The 15,445-nt window shown below is 39.8% G+C and overlaps 1 protein-coding gene across 10 annotated transcripts in view; it reads left to right on the top strand.

The window, feature by feature from the left end:
* The first annotated feature begins 4,664 nt into the window (after positions 1–4,664).
* Positions 4,665–15,445, top strand: part of CEP152 (centrosomal protein 152) — a 91,630-nt gene continuing 80,849 nt past the window's right edge. For 7 of the 10 annotated variants that reach the window (XM_042942102.1, XM_042942107.1, XM_042942108.1 and 4 more), the window contains exons 1-2: positions 5,168–5,257; positions 10,441–10,534. In XM_042942102.1, the coding sequence (XP_042798036.1) occupies positions 10,448–10,534 (87 nt within the window). In that variant the 5' untranslated portion in view covers positions 5,168–5,257; positions 10,441–10,447. The other 3 variants (XM_042942104.1, XM_042942106.1, XM_042942105.1) reach the window with 3 other exon arrangements.

Here is a 15,445-nt window from a genome sequence, read left to right on the forward strand (position 1 = left end):
TGTATTAAAATAGTTCCACAGTATACACAGTTGAGTTAACCAAACAGCTTACAACAAATTTAATTGATATTAAGCCAAGCAAAGATAGTTCATAATTAAGATGTGGGAATAATAGCCCTTAAAACCCACAATTGCCTGGGAATGACACTAATATTTATGCCCTTCTCCCAAAAGTGAGTATTTCAGTTATCTTCAAGTATGCACAAGCAGGAGTTTTATAATGCTGCACATAGAAGAGATGAAAACTGTTCTTGGTGAGCTTAAATAATGTGATACTTGTAACAAATTCTAAGCATTAATAACCCCTCATTATCTTACTTGGTATATTCCTAGTAGGTAAACTTTAGTTGTATATAAAAATAAAAGCCTATAAAATTGCAAGTTATTTTCCCATGAGAACTGAAGAAACTGTTGTGGTTTGTATCATTTAATGAACTGTCTGGAATATCCTTGAGGTCCAGCAGTGGGCCATGGATCATACTTGGAGAATCACTGGTTTAGACTTTTCAGATACGATCTATTGTCACAGATGCATCTTAGTCATAAATGTTTGGTTCCAAGGAATGAAAACCCACGTGCATTAACTTCCTGGGGCTCCTGCTACAAAGTACCACAAACTAAGTGGCTTAAAACAAGAAAATTTATTCTCTCTCAGTACTGGAGACTAAAAGTCTGAAATCAAGGTGTTGGCAGGACCATGTTCCTTCTGAAGGTTCTGGAGAAGAATCCCTTGCCAGCTTCTGGTGGCCCTGGGTGTTTTCCCTGGGTTGTGGCAACATAACTCTTATTTCTGCCTTCATCTTTACATGGCTGTCTTCTCCTTGTGTGTCTTTCTGTGTCTTTACCTCTTCTTGCTTCTTTTTTTTTGTTGTTGTTGAGGAAATTACACATTTTAACAGTGAACTCTGTACTACAGTAACCTATATATATATATGTTTGTGTGTGTGTGTATATATATATATATATATATATATATATATATATATATATGTGTGTGTGTGTATTCAATTGACACGGAATATTACATTAGTTTCAGATTCATTTTCTCTTCTTTTAAGGACATCAGTCTTAGATTTAGGGCCTATCCTTATCGATATTAACTAATTACATTTGCAAGATCCTATTTCCAAATAAGGTCACATTCTGAGTTCTGGGTGGACACGAAATTTGGGGGGACACTATTCAACCCCTAAATGACCCAAGTCAGCTCAAGTCAAAAAGTGTTTTAAGGTTCAGGTTATCACAGAACCCAAGGAAAAACTTAACTGTTAGACTTTACAATGTGTTAGAACCAGACAGATCTATGGCTTTGAGTGACAGAAGTTCATGATCTTCAGTCTAGACTCCACAATATACATATACTTCCATAAATGGAAGTGGTATATTTCCCGTAAAATACAGACAACTGTAATAAAAGTCTGCTTCTCTTCTGTATGGTTACCACCTGACTCAGTTTCATTACGTCTTATTTCAGTTACTTGGGAAGGGAAAATGAGTGGCACAGCTTGGGTCTGGTGCTTACCTTTGAACAAATTAGGTGTGGCCAGGTCTTGGAGTGGTGGGGAAGTGATGGTACTAAAGTTATGGTGACCTTGGACCAGAGTAGATTTGGTGATTAGGGTTAATTAGGGCAGGCATTTTGATCCATGTGTCAGTATTAAATGATCCCCTAGAATAGTGTTTGGTGCAAAGTGGATGCTCAAAAAATATTATTGAATGTATTACAAATAATGTTCTGATCTCCCTCAGTTAAATAACATTCAGTTCAATAGCATTTCTACATTTTAAACGCAATATCATTTCATCCTTTTTTACAATACCGCAGAGTAGATATTATTCTTATTTTTAAATAAGAACTTTGAGGCTCAGGGGTTAAATAAATTGTGGATAAAAACTAGTGGGTGAGAGAGCTGGAACTTAAACTTGGATCATTTTTAAGTTCAGTGTTCTTTTAAGGATAGCACTGTTTATTTCATAATGGCTTTGATTTGACCTGATAGCTTTGGCACCGAAGAGAAGATTGGAAGAAAGAGGAATGATGGTTTAGCTCCACCTTTATATATGTTCTGAATGGGAAGGACCACATCTCATCAGCAACATGACATTTCCCCTAGAAACATAAACAGGTCTGGTAGAGGTAGCGTCCCTCCCAGCTCACAGGTGTGTCTGTTTAAAAAATGCAAGATAAATATTGACCCAACATTCCAGAAATAATATCTTGTCTAGCACTCAAGGTCTTTGGCAGTTTTTCTTTCTTTCCCCACATTTATTTTATTGCCCCATAATGATTTTGTCTGGTTGTGTTTCCCTGGACATGTCAAGTTCGTTCCTTGTTTACACCTTACCTTACATGTATAGCATGGCTTTCCTATTTCTTCAGGCATCAAGCTCTTCTATTGGCTGCTCCTTTTCAGTGTACTTCTTCACTCATACCTCTAAATATAAGAATCCTTTACTCTTGGTGGTCTGGTTTCACCTTACAATCACTCATGCTAACAACCTTCCTGTTGACTCTCTTTTCCTCTTCTTCCAAGAACTTGGTCAGATAAATCCTTTCTTAAATGCTCATTTTTCCCCAGAATCATCACCCATTCTTATATTGCATGTAGTAAACTGTGTGTGTGTGTGTGTGTGTGAGAGAGAGAGAGAGAGAGAGAGAGAGACAGAGATTTGCCTTCTTATGTAAGCATCTTGCACTGCTAACGAGTATGATTATCTGGAGGGTAAGGGTCCTGCCTCACACTTTATATTCAAGCATTGAGGCCAGGAACTACACAAGATAGGCAGTCAAGAAAATTTCATTGATTATACCTGTAAAACTCTACCCAAATCCATTTTTAGAGGCAAGAGGCTCTGATTTATTCTTTACTTTGCATCTTTTGTGACATACGTACTTAAATCTCACATTTAATATAATATTAAATACAAATAGCTCTGGATTTGGAGATAAAGGATATGTATTCAAATTCTTCCTCTCATATTAGCTGTGTAGCTTTGGACAAGTCACTTATTTATTTATTTATTTAGTCATTTTTTTACCTGTCCTAGCCCCTCACAGGTTTGTTGTGAGGAACACATGAGCTACTGTCTGTGAAAGAACTTACCAAATTCTAAAGCACTGTGTAAGGGATTATAAACATTGTCTCCTCATGTGCTTTGCCCCCCCCTTATATATTTTATGTGTTCACCTCTATGTTTGTGGGCAGGGATTACTTAGCATCCTCTTAATCCAAGCCTAGTTCCCACTAACAGATACCTTGGCTCAGGTTTCAACAACTGCCATTTACCTGAATGCCTTTTACTCACATTTTCTGGCACAGAAGCCTTCATTTATTTGTTCATTCATTTATCTGCTCACTTAACAACTTTGAGTGCCCACCAGGGACTATGAAGCATGTTTGATGTCCAAGGAGCAATGTGAGTACCTCAAGATATTAACATTGAACTGAGTAAATCAGACACACAACTAATTGTAGAAGATAATAAGCACCATAAGATACCTATACTGTAAACAGATGTAAGAGGGGTTGTTTCTGCCAAGGGAGGGAAGTGTGTCGTGAAAGTCTTCAGAGGAGGTGCTCATCTGTCTTGAAGACTGAGTAGGTAAGTAAGATAGGGCAATACAGGTGAAAGAGCGTGAGCAAAACAAAAGCGCTCTGGGAAGGATAGGCAGCTCAGCCAGTAATTTCACTCAGTTATTGCTATGGATTGAGTGAGTACCTATTATATGGCATAACCTTAGGTTAGTTGATGGGATTACAGGGGTCAGTGTAGGCATCACTGGGGTGGGAAGAAAACTAGTCAGATTATGAAAAGCCTTAAACAACCATTTTTCTCCATACCATAGCAGAAAGGGTTTTCTCGTATGTATGAGGAAGGTAAAAAGATATGTGAACCCAGTGTTACCAACTCCTCGATATTCACTGGAACCCTTTAACTTGGAAGGTGGATACAGAATGGGCTTTAGTGCATACTGGACAGCACTGTCTTAAAGGACAGGTTAGCATATACCCAAGTGACGAGAACATTCACACTTGAGGAAATTCAAGTAGTGAACACACACTTGGAAAAATGTGCTAACTCATCAGTAATGAAAGAAATACAAATTCAAACAAGGCAGGACCCAATAAGCAAGAAGACAAAGCAAAATTACATCTAAGCCTGTTTGGGTGATGGGGAAGCAGGCACCTTAGAGAAGGGCAAGTGAAAAAACCTTCAAGGTAGGGGTTCGGCGGGGAAAGTGAGGGATTCTGTGTGCTGCAGCCGAAAACTGAGGTTTGGGAATTGAAAGAGCAGCGTGAGCGGTTGGGGGAACCAGGTGGTGAAGGAAGGTGCAACCGGCCCCGGACAAGACCAGGTTCTTCCTCGCCAAAGGCCTGAGGCCAGGCGCCTGGGCATTTCTAAGCAACCATAAGCCCGCCCGCTCCATAGTCAATCATTTCGTAATTGGCTCACGAATCCACCAATGGGAGCACAGGAGGAGCTTCCCGCCACCGCTGGCGCCCGCTTTCAAACAGCCATACATTTGCAACTGCAGGTGGACTTCTCAACTAAGCTTGAGAAAGGCGGAGACTTCCGCCTCTGCGCCCCGCCCCGAGCCGGCATGGCCCCGCCCACCAGAGCAGGTTCTAGCAGGCGATTGAAGGACGAGGCTGCTCATCAATGGCCTCAGCACTTCTGAGTTCGGTTGGGACGAGGAAGGAGCTAGTAGATTAGATCCCGGGTAAGGGGGTTTGTTAGAAGTCGGTCTTTGGCCGGGGCTAGGGTTTCCCCGTGGTGATAGCATCCGTGGCCTCCGGTGAGTTTCGCTTCTCAGCTGGGCTTGGAGCTGGGGTTGGAGCAGGTGCGGTGTCCTCAGGATTCTGGCTGAGGCTTTCCGAGGGCTGACCCGCCCCCTCCTCAAATCCGGTGGTGGTGGACTGTCCGCGGGTTGCGGGACTCAGGCTTTGACTCTGAAGTGTCATCGAGATCCCAAGTTCCTACTAATAAGTGGCGTGTGGGAAGCCCTCCTCGCGTCCTCCAGGCTGTTGGGGTAACCCTGAGACCCTATCCTGGGGACCCCCGCTGTGTCATCCTGGCGTCGCGCCTGGCTCACAGTGGGTGCCCTGTACACGTGTGTTGACCGAGTGCACGTGACGCTGGCAGCCAAAGCCAGCCAAAGCCTGCAGCCCCAAGGCGCCCTGTAGAGGCATTCTGCAGCTTCACTCTCGCAGTACCTAGTTATTGTGCTGTAATTGACCCTAAACGGAGTTCCTTGGTAAGGCCACTGATTTCTTGCGTCGTTCAGCCTGTTGGGTGCACTTGCTGCAATCTTCAGGCGCCCTGAATCGACTTGTCCAAGCTTCTGTCATTAGCACTGATCGCAGATTATTGCCATCATTTGTGTAAAAGCCTGTTCTCTTTTCCTCCACCAGGTCATGTTAAATTTTGTAATCTTGAACGGGGCTTGGCAAATAATTGTTGAATAAATGACTAGGCCTCTTAAGCCTGGCTTGGCAAGTCTAAAACAGGCTAGCGTGTTCTGGCTATGTTCATTCTTGAAAGGAAGCTAGCATCTAAGCAAGTAAGTAGATTTTCTTAGGGCATTTATAAATTCCCTTTGTGCCAGTTAACCTTTCCTATCTTATAGTCAGGAACTTAAGTCCGGTTTAAGCTGAATTTCACCATATCCTTCAATGAATGGCAATTTATATGCACTTGCTAGATATGTAAATGCACTCAACTAAGTGAGAGGCTGAAATTGAAGCCATAAGAAAAGTATAAGAAACATATAGTCTGGAAGTGCAAAAGAGTGACTAATGCCATAGGGGAACAGGAGTGGAAGGATATCTTCATCGGAGAAGAGGTTACATTACTTGAAGTAAGGTTTCCCACAGGCTGCCCATTTACCTTTCTCAGAGGTACTGAATGGTCTTTGTTTAACCTCTTCTGTAGCTGCAGACTCCCATTCATCGGTGATAATGTTTTAATAATAACGAAACTGAAATGAATTGATTGGTACATAGTGCTAAGCACCTTATGTTCATAATTAGTGAATATTCATAATCTTTGAGGTAGGCACTATTTTTACCCACATTTTATTAATGAAACAATGGAAACCGAGTGCTCAAGTTTGCACAGGTGATAAATAGAAGAGCCAGAATTGAGCCCAGGTTGTCTGCACGAGTGCCCTTATTCTTAACCACTGACAGCAGTATTGTGCTTTGTAATCTAAAGTCTTTTCTTTCTGTGAAATTTCTCTCAGCCTTCCTTTCTTCCTAATTTGTGCTTTACACTCTCCTCTATTGTAGAACTTATTACTATGTATCATTGTAACTGTTAATTTATATCACTGTTTCTCTAAGGGACTGTAAGCTCCCCATGGCTGATATCATATCTTAGATACATCTAGGATATAAATGGGCACACAGTAGGTGTTGAGTAAAATTTTATTGAAATAATGAATCCTATAAGGCCACATGAATGTATCATTCATTCAACAAATATTCCTTGTGTGCCTACTATGTGTAAAACATGGGGGATAAGCATTTTATTCTGCTCTCAGCTTACAGGTTTTTGGATGAGACAAAAACAAGTGCTTTTGGTTTTTAATATTTTGTCCAACTAAACACTCATTGGTTTTCCTTCTCATTGCAAGGAGGGCAAAGAAAACAACCAGGGATGACAAAATGAGTACTGAGATTGAGACCTTCTGATCTGAGTGTTTAAAAAAAAAAGAAAAATACAGAACATAGTCTCATAGTCTTGTTAATAGGTTCAGAAAGAGTGATCTAGGGGCGCCTGAGTGGCTCAGTCAGTTGAGCGTCCAACTTCAGCTCAGGTCATGATCTCATGGTTTGTGAGTTTGAGCCCCACATGGGGTCTGTGCTGACAGCTCAGAACCTGGAGGCTGCTTCGGATTCTGTGTCTCCCTCTTTCTCTGCTCCTCCCCTGTTCACATTCTGTCTCCCTCTCTCTCAAACATAAACATTAAAAAAAAAAAAAAAAAAAAAAAAAAAAGGTGATCTATCTGGGAATAAAGTATTAACTAGTTTGCTATTAAAAAACATGCAGTGCACTTATTCTGCATCTTGATTTTTTAATGATCAGTCAGTAAATATAGAAATAGTTCATTATTTCTGTTAGTAGTATAGTATTGCCAAATTTGTTCAAAAGTATTTTACTAGGGCAAGTGTTATTTTTCAGTAGATTAATATGGCAGTTTTCAAGATAGTTTTTGCAGTTCATGCTTTTGACCAATCATGAAGATACCTATTTCCTACAAAATAGCCACCACTAGGTGTTATTAATTTTTTTTCAATTTAGTGGTTGAAAAATCATTTCATTGTTTAAATGACACTGTGAATTCTACATGAGCTTACACATCTTTTCAAGTTAATCGAGCATTTATATTAAAAAGAATTGTCATGTCAGTTGCCCATTTTAAATCGGGTTGTTTGTCTTTTTTCGGAGAGTTGTATGTTGGGACTTATTCATGTGTTTTGCAAATATTTTTCTTATACATTATTATCTTCTTTATGTTTTCATACATAATATTTGACTTGTATATGATGCCATATAAAAGGTTTTACTTTTTGTGGTTAAGTTTCTGTCAAGTTTTTCCTTATGGCTTTTGGGTATACTGTCTTACTATTTATTTTTTTCTTCTAAAGCAGTCTCTTATTGTTCTGACTATTATAGTATTCAGATATGAGTATTCTCTGATAGAAGTGGTAATTAGTAGTGATTAATTAGTTGAGGAAAAGCATTAGCTTTTATTTAAAATTTTAGTTAAAATACTATTTATTTATTTATTTATCTATCCATCCACAGTAAGTTTACCAGATTTCCCTTTATGCCTAAAATCGTTTCTTAAGGTCTTCAATTGTTTGCACTTTTGAGAAGAAAAACTTATTTGTATCTTTTTTTCCCCTGTCTAAAAGATTTTGGTCTTTTCAGATATTTTCAGATTTCTTTAATGACTTGGTTTGGATTAAAAAAGCCATTCAGAAAAGATACACTTTGGTCTTTTACATTCTCTTCACCTAAAAATGAAAATACGTTGCAGAATTCACTATTCTCTGAGAAAAAGTAGCTCTTTATTTAAAATATCTGTTTTTAACAATAGGCTGTTGTAAATTTGAATGCTCTTTTTTAATATTCAATGGGAAGTGATGGCATGTTAGTGAAGGATTGAAAAAAAATCTCCTTTATTTGTCTAATACAGGAGAAATTAACCTAAATCCATATTTTGGCTTTAACTATAAAATATCGGAAGAGGTAGAGAATACTATAAATATCAGAAGTAGGAAAGATTTTTTTTGTAAATGTTTATTTATTTTTGAGAGAGAGAGAGAGAGAGAGAGAGAGATTGAGAGAGAGAGGGCACAAGGGGGGAGGGCAGAGAGAGAGGGAGATGAAGAATGTGAAGCTGGCTCCAGGCTCTGAGCTGTCAACACAGAGCCCGATTCGGGGTTCGAACTCATGAACTGTGAGCGAGATCATGACCTGAGCTGAATTCGGACGCTTAACCGACTGAGCCACCCAGATGCCCCAGGAAAGATTATTTCTGCCTGGAGAATTCAGGAAGATTCTTAAGGCCTGACTTAATCTAATTTCTTTTAAGGAACCAGGATTTAAATGGGCTGTTTTCATTATCTGTTGATTCTGTAGACCTGATGTTCACTTGCAATAGTGAAAAACCCTAGAGATGTGAGCTTGTGTGTTTCCCTCACTATTTCAGCTGTATTATAGGCTCTTTACATTCAGATCTCCACCTTACTTAGGTGCACAAGAAGGTTCTTGTAGCTCCTGGGTGGAGACAGGTTTAGATTCCCTAGGCTTATGTATTTTCCCTCTCAGTGAAAATGTGCACGTGTCTCATCCTCCTTTTAGCTCTGGCACAAGAACAGAAAGGAGCGGGTCTGGTCTAAGAGGTAGAAGCTGGAAGGGTTTATGTTGTAAGGAGTTTTATTTGATAAGAATCGAAAGGAATGGGCTGGTTGTAGAGACCAGAGAGGGAGGGATAAAAAAGGTGGACTGCAAATTAGAGTTTGGACAAGAAGCATAATTCAGTCCTTGAAAAGTAAAAACTCGATGTAGGGGCATTTTCAGCATTAAAATTCATATCTGTGTTAGTCTGTAATGCCATGTTTCATCTATTCTAAAGTGCAGATTTTCTTTTCAAATTTTAATATCTACAGAGTCAGGCTGCAGTTTAAAATTAATGAGGTGTCGTAATTTAATTGGCCATCTATTTTTCTTAGTGGTATAAATGGACCTGTGTGCTACCATCAAAGGTGCGTCAGGTTTGATGAAGTGGAACATCTTTTGCTTCTAGAGCTATTGGCTTACATAAAGGTTTGTGATCATAGTTCTCAGCTGTTAACATGAGGGAGCCGCGTTCTTTGTGGTCAAATGTATTTGGATTCCTGGGCCTCTGCTTCTTATTTCACTTCCAACTTAATGACATTTTAGAGTCCGAAAAAGTGCGGTGAATGAGTTGTGGCGCAGGCTCACCTCAAAGTGCATTTCCCTGGCATGCAGAAGAGTGCAGTGAATGGCAGGCAGCATTAGGCGGGTAGTTGATGACGCCCACCTACCTTCTCATCAGGGTCTTTTGGAGCTTTGAAATTCTGCATAGTTTCTGTGTCGTGTCGATCCCTCAGTATAATTCCAGTCATTGGCAGGCTTCTGACTGCGCGTACTTGAAAACCCACCTCCTGCTGCTCCTTCTGCCACAGCAGAGACTGTTCTCTAGAGAACTCTTGCTGTTGCTTTTGGAACGGGCACTCTACAGTGGTACAGCTTCACAGTCTTCACTTCCGTTTTTCCTGACTCGTTTTTGCTAGAACCCGATTTTACCAAGCTAAAGAGCGGCACGTTTAACGCTTATGTTCTGGGTGTGTGCTATATGGAGTTTCCCAGGTTGCAGATGGTTTTTGGGGGCCAGCTGTTAGCTCAGAATTTAGTGGCTCTCTTTTTGTTAAAACATGACCTTTGGATTCGTGATAGAGGACAAAACAAATTGTGGAGGATACTACCTTTGCCATATTTAATAAATCAAATTAGTCACTCTGGGCACATTCTTAAAATTTTTGTTTTGGCATATTTCTAGTTAATTATTTTGTGTGTGTGTGTGTGTGTGTGTGTGTGTGAACAAAAATCTTGCTGTCTTAGGTTATACTTTCCAGGCCACAAGAAATGTCTAGTCACAGGTTTATTAGCTTTTTGCACTTTGTTCTTTTCTATGAATTACTGCCATACAGCTCTTTCTGTGAGTCACAATTAATCTGTAAGCTTAGTCTTTATATTTGGTATACTAACCATTTGCCACGCGTGAGTTACATCCAACTTTTCCCTGGCCGCTGTCGTCTTTTGTGTGTGTGGCATCTCTTGGGTATTTGGCCTAGAAGATTTTTATGGGGTGTGTAGAAACCAAGCGTCTGTCTTTTTCTACAGGAAGACCATGTCACTGGATTTTGGCAGTGTGGCACTGCAGACACAAAATGAAGAAGAAGAATACGACAAAGAAGACTATGAAAGGGAGAAAGAGGTAAGTTACTCAGAAAAACGACTAACCCAGTCTTCAGCGGTTTTCTTTCCTGACCAAAATTATATCACCTTGTATCATGTTGAAGGAGTATATGTTTTTTTTTTTTTTTGGTCACCCCCTAAAAACCTGATGAGTATTTGAGCTTTTAAAAGGTGGTTGAGTGGAATGCTTCCTTTTCTGAGATAAGACTAAAACACAGTAAATGGTTAGATTCTTGAAGATCTTTTCATTTAGGAGGTACTGGTTGGCTTTGGAGGCAGACGCCTAGTTTCTAGTTGCTTGGAATAGTGCCTCGAACAAGTCCAGCCAGGCTCTTTGCTTCAAGTAAGTAGCTTATATCCTCGTGCAGGCAGACCATAAACAAGTGAATTAAGTAATTCGAGTGAGTGATAATTTAGCACCGATAAGTGATAGGTAAACAAAATAGAGTGATATTAAAGCAACTGGTAGGGCACTGATGAGGGAAGGTCTTTTGGAGGAGGAAATGCCTGAGCTGAGACTTGAGTCATGAGGAGCAGCCATGCAGAAGCCTGAGGAAGAATATTCTAGGCCAAGACACCCACAGAGCATAAAGCCCTATATCTCTGCAGAACAGCCAGAAGGCTGTGGTGTGGGGATTGTGGGACCGAGGGGTGAGGGTGCAGATAGGGTGAAGAGGTGAGCTAGGGCCAACTCATTGTATGTCATGGTAAGATGTTTGTATTTTATTCTAGCAGTGGGAAGTCAGTGGAGGATTTTAAGCAGGGAAATGGTATCTGACCATATTGTTCAATGATCTTACTGTATGCTGCGTGGTGAATAGACCCAAGGAGAAAGGGAGTAAAAGGAGGAGACTATATTTTATGTCCATATATAAGAGTTGAACAGAATTCCTGGCACGTGGTAATGTTCAGGAAATGGTGGCAATAGTAGTAATAGCAATTGGTGAAAGTCAATTTGATAGGATTGTTTTTAGTTTGACTCAAATTTCTTGATTGACGATGATGATGGGCTCTTTTTGTATTGAGACTATGCTTGATATGATCCATTTTCTAATATATAAAACAATCCTTTTTAATCATTACTGTGAACCGTTAGTATTAACAGGAAGCAGAGAATAGGGTCAGTTGCCCATGTAGCTGGCAGTAAGTAGAGTTAGGATAGAGATAGAAAACTGGCAGCTCAGTGGATTTTTGTCCATAGACGATTTGTATTGTTTGGCTGCACAGTGTTTTTCAAAGTTCAATCTATATTTAAAGATTGGAATATTTCATGTAACAACCCAGAGTTTCTGGCTTGTCTTGAAACGTCCTAAGCCCCGGCCACATGTGGCCTGTGTCTGCACATGGCAGCAGGCAGGCTGGATCTGAGCAGTGGCTGTCCCTTCCCAGCTGGTCACAATCCTCTCGCACCAGCGTGGGCTTATGCACTTGCAGGCTTCGCTCCTGTCAATTCTGTGCCAGGTCACGGAGGGCATTGGAGTCCGTGACCCTGGCCAGGGTTTCCGGATTTTGACAGGGTCCTTCCACAGCAGTTGTGGGGGTGAGGGTTTTCTGTTACTTTGTGAACTCACAGCATGAGGTTTTCATGACCCTGATGGCTTTGGATAGTTTGCTGGAATTTAGCTACTGGGATTCTTGAGGAGATCAGTTTAAGTAATTATTATAGTAGACTTTAAAGAAGAAGAAAAAATAATCTGACAGGTGAGTTTTCATTGGAAAAGATATTAGAGAGATGGTTAGGGTATTAGAGGGAACTAATTAGAGATGTATTGTGTGGTGACAGTTTTAAAGGGGACGTTAGTTACAGAGGAAATAGATTCTAAGTATATAGAAAATAGACATAGGGATCATTTCTTGATAGGTTATACCCTGAGATAGGGAATTTACAGAAAAAAAGGAGCTCTTAAGAAGTGAAGTACCTAAGAATGAATGTTTCTAGCAGAGTGGAAGAAAATACATAGCCAACTTGACTGTAACATGATGAATATGTTTCGTGTTAGTAAACAGTGTTTTTGCCTTTTTTTCTTTAATTGTGGCAAGGGTAGAAGTGAGATCACAGGCTGTAGGGTTTCAGATTCACCAACAAAATTCAGGGTTATTGATAAAAACTCAGCTCGTGTATGTCATCACTGCAAGTTAAAATGGTAAACTGGCTGATTGAACCTAAGTTTGTTTGCATATCCAGAGTCCATTCCAACCTCCTTAGTCTGTCTGACCCTATCGTAGCAGAACTTTTCACAGCCTTGCGAGGTTTAAAGAAAAGAGTGGTCTTTTCCTGCTCCCTGGTTGATAGCTTTGGGATTGATAGCTGGGTTATAAGCGTTAGTAGTTGGCTAATGCATATTGCTTTCTCTACGTAGTGAATCACTTGGTATTCGATTCGCTTATGTAGGAGGAGTGTCTGAATCCCTGAGAATGTAGGGCCAAGCAGGCTATATTGGACTTATAGTCTTCTCTGCTCAGGATTTGTGAGATCCTCTTTGTAAATGGTAGAATAATCCTGATTTTGACCTTTTGGTGTGAATGATGAGTTCCTGAGTTTAATTTTGGTCCTTTGGGATCAGTTGGGATTTTGTCCACACTTGCCTATAAATCTGTGAATAAGCCATAGTCAAGTTCCATCTTCCATGCCGTCCAAATAGCAGCTCTACAATTATGATCTTGCCTTTTTCATTTCTGTTCCCTCCATTGGTTTGCATTGAAGAGCAAGGGGAGGAGGTCCATTTAATCTTCAAAAAAGGAAAGTATTTAGTAAAGTGACTCAGTAGTCAGAGGACGTTTAGACCAGTAGAACCTCAAACCACAGAGGTCTAAATATGTGATTAGACCCATATTTTTAAAAAATCTCCAAGAGTTTCACAGAAAAGTAAGGCACTATAATCATTTCTAAATTACTTCAGTTCCTAATGGTATAATGGTAAAAGTTTGGGTACTGTGGGCCAAGGCATAGCAGAGAAGAAGTGCATAACCTGTAGCCTCATCCAGTCTCTCACCCAAAACTCCATCTTCTACAGAATAAACAGAGCAGATAACGGTGCAGCTGAGTGAGGGTGATGATACCAGGGAGATATGCTGTCATGTTAATTAATATTCATATCACTGATAGTTCTTACAACTTGTTGGATCACATTACTTTCTTGCTGTACGATTTGAGAATTAGGGATGTACTTGTCCCCCTTGCTACTAAGTGGACCTCATCCAAAGTATTCTAGGCAAACTTTTACTTGTAAAGCTGGAAAAGTGGAATTCAAAAGTTCTTCTATTAACTCATTCATAATTGTAACAATGTGATTTTTCAAAATACTTGTCACTTAAGTCAGTGTGCTTTGTGATTTCATCATGGGTTATTATAGAGTTGTTATTGTTGTGATAGGAGTGGTTACAAGCTCCAGAGTTACTGGTAACCCTACAGCTTAAGGTAGATTGTCACTTGGGATCTCACAGGTTGCTGGAATACACGTGAACTTGCAGTATTACCAGAAACAGCTCTGTGATTATTGCTTTGTTCTCCGTATATGAGTATGTATTTTGGAGCTGGTGGTTTGGGGAAGAAGTACTAGTAATCTGTGCTCTCAAGATAATACTTGCTGATGATAGTTCATTTAGTAATGTTAGATTTGAAGCCTGGAAAATGATCTTGAGTAGAAATGTAGGTGCTTTAAGAAGCAGATGGCAGAGAGAAGCTTGCACCTGGCCATGCTGATTTGAGTCCATTTGGTTTTTATGTCAGTGCTTCTCTAATAGAATAATAAAGCTCATTTGAGCTTTTTGAAATCCTGTGTTTTAAAGAGGTAGGGTTTCCACTGCAAAGCCTTTCTTCTACTTTCTAACTGCCTTGTTTGATGTAATTATAGGAACAGTTTGACATTTTGTCCCCACTAGAGGGGGTTGTGAAGCCAGTATTTGTTTACATTTTATATTATTTGACGTATTTAGTGGAATTTTCTTGTCATCACCTGAGAAAATCAAAGAAACAAATGGTTCAGTATTCATATGGTAGATATTTTTCTTTAGCAGTTTCTTATACTTTATCTGGATTATGCCTTTGAATGTTTCTTATATAGGTATTTTTCAGGGACTGTCACAGTGGAAACAAAAACCTAAGTCTGGCTGAGTGTGGTTTGATCATATACAAATAGGTAGACATAAGTGTCTTCCAGTGACCAACAAAATGTCACGTAGAAGAAAATTGGAGTGGGAATGGGGAGATTCAGGTTCTGGTGTGGGCTCTGGGACCGTAACTCTTTTCCTGGGCATGCCCCTTACCTTCTCCGGGTCTTGCTTTGCTCCCCTTTAGAAGGAGAGATGTGGGTTGGGAGGAGCTCCAGTGTTCCTTCCAGGCCTGGAGTTTTGTGTCATCTGTAGGGCAGCCAATATTTGTTGAGGAAATGCTGCCATATTTCTTTTTCAGATATGTGGCGATCTAGACACAGTCTTTCCCACTAACATAAAATTTATTTCATTAATGGAATGGATTTAAAAAAAAATTCTGCCTGTAGTATAAATCATAAACTAAAACTCTGGTTGCCAAGTTATTTGGCCCTTTATCATTCCCACATTGGGCCATTTCAAGGATGCTTTTAACTTGGCTCTTAGGTTAAAATGAAGATTCTGCTTAGTGTATATCCATGAAAGCATTCTGTAATAATTCACATTTTAACATATCAGAATCTTTTCAGTGTGTTTGTGAGGTAACCTGTTCAAAAGGCATATGAGTGTTGGCTGTTCCATTTGTTGCTTTTCTCCTGGGAAAAGATGTGAAGATGTGTGGCAAGTAATTCATGCTTTCATGAATGTTGAAGATTACAGTCTCTGAAGACAGTCTGTTTAGTTAGGTTGAAAACCCTAGCAAAAAGTTTACATGTTCTCTGTTTTACATTCCCCTACACATAGGCTGTTTGGGTGTTCTGCATGACTTATTGCAAAGTGT

This window comes from Panthera leo, chromosome B3 (genome assembly GCF_018350215.1).
Source record: "Panthera leo isolate Ple1 chromosome B3, P.leo_Ple1_pat1.1, whole genome shotgun sequence".
Classification (NCBI taxonomy): Eukaryota; Metazoa; Chordata; class Mammalia; order Carnivora; family Felidae; genus Panthera; species Panthera leo.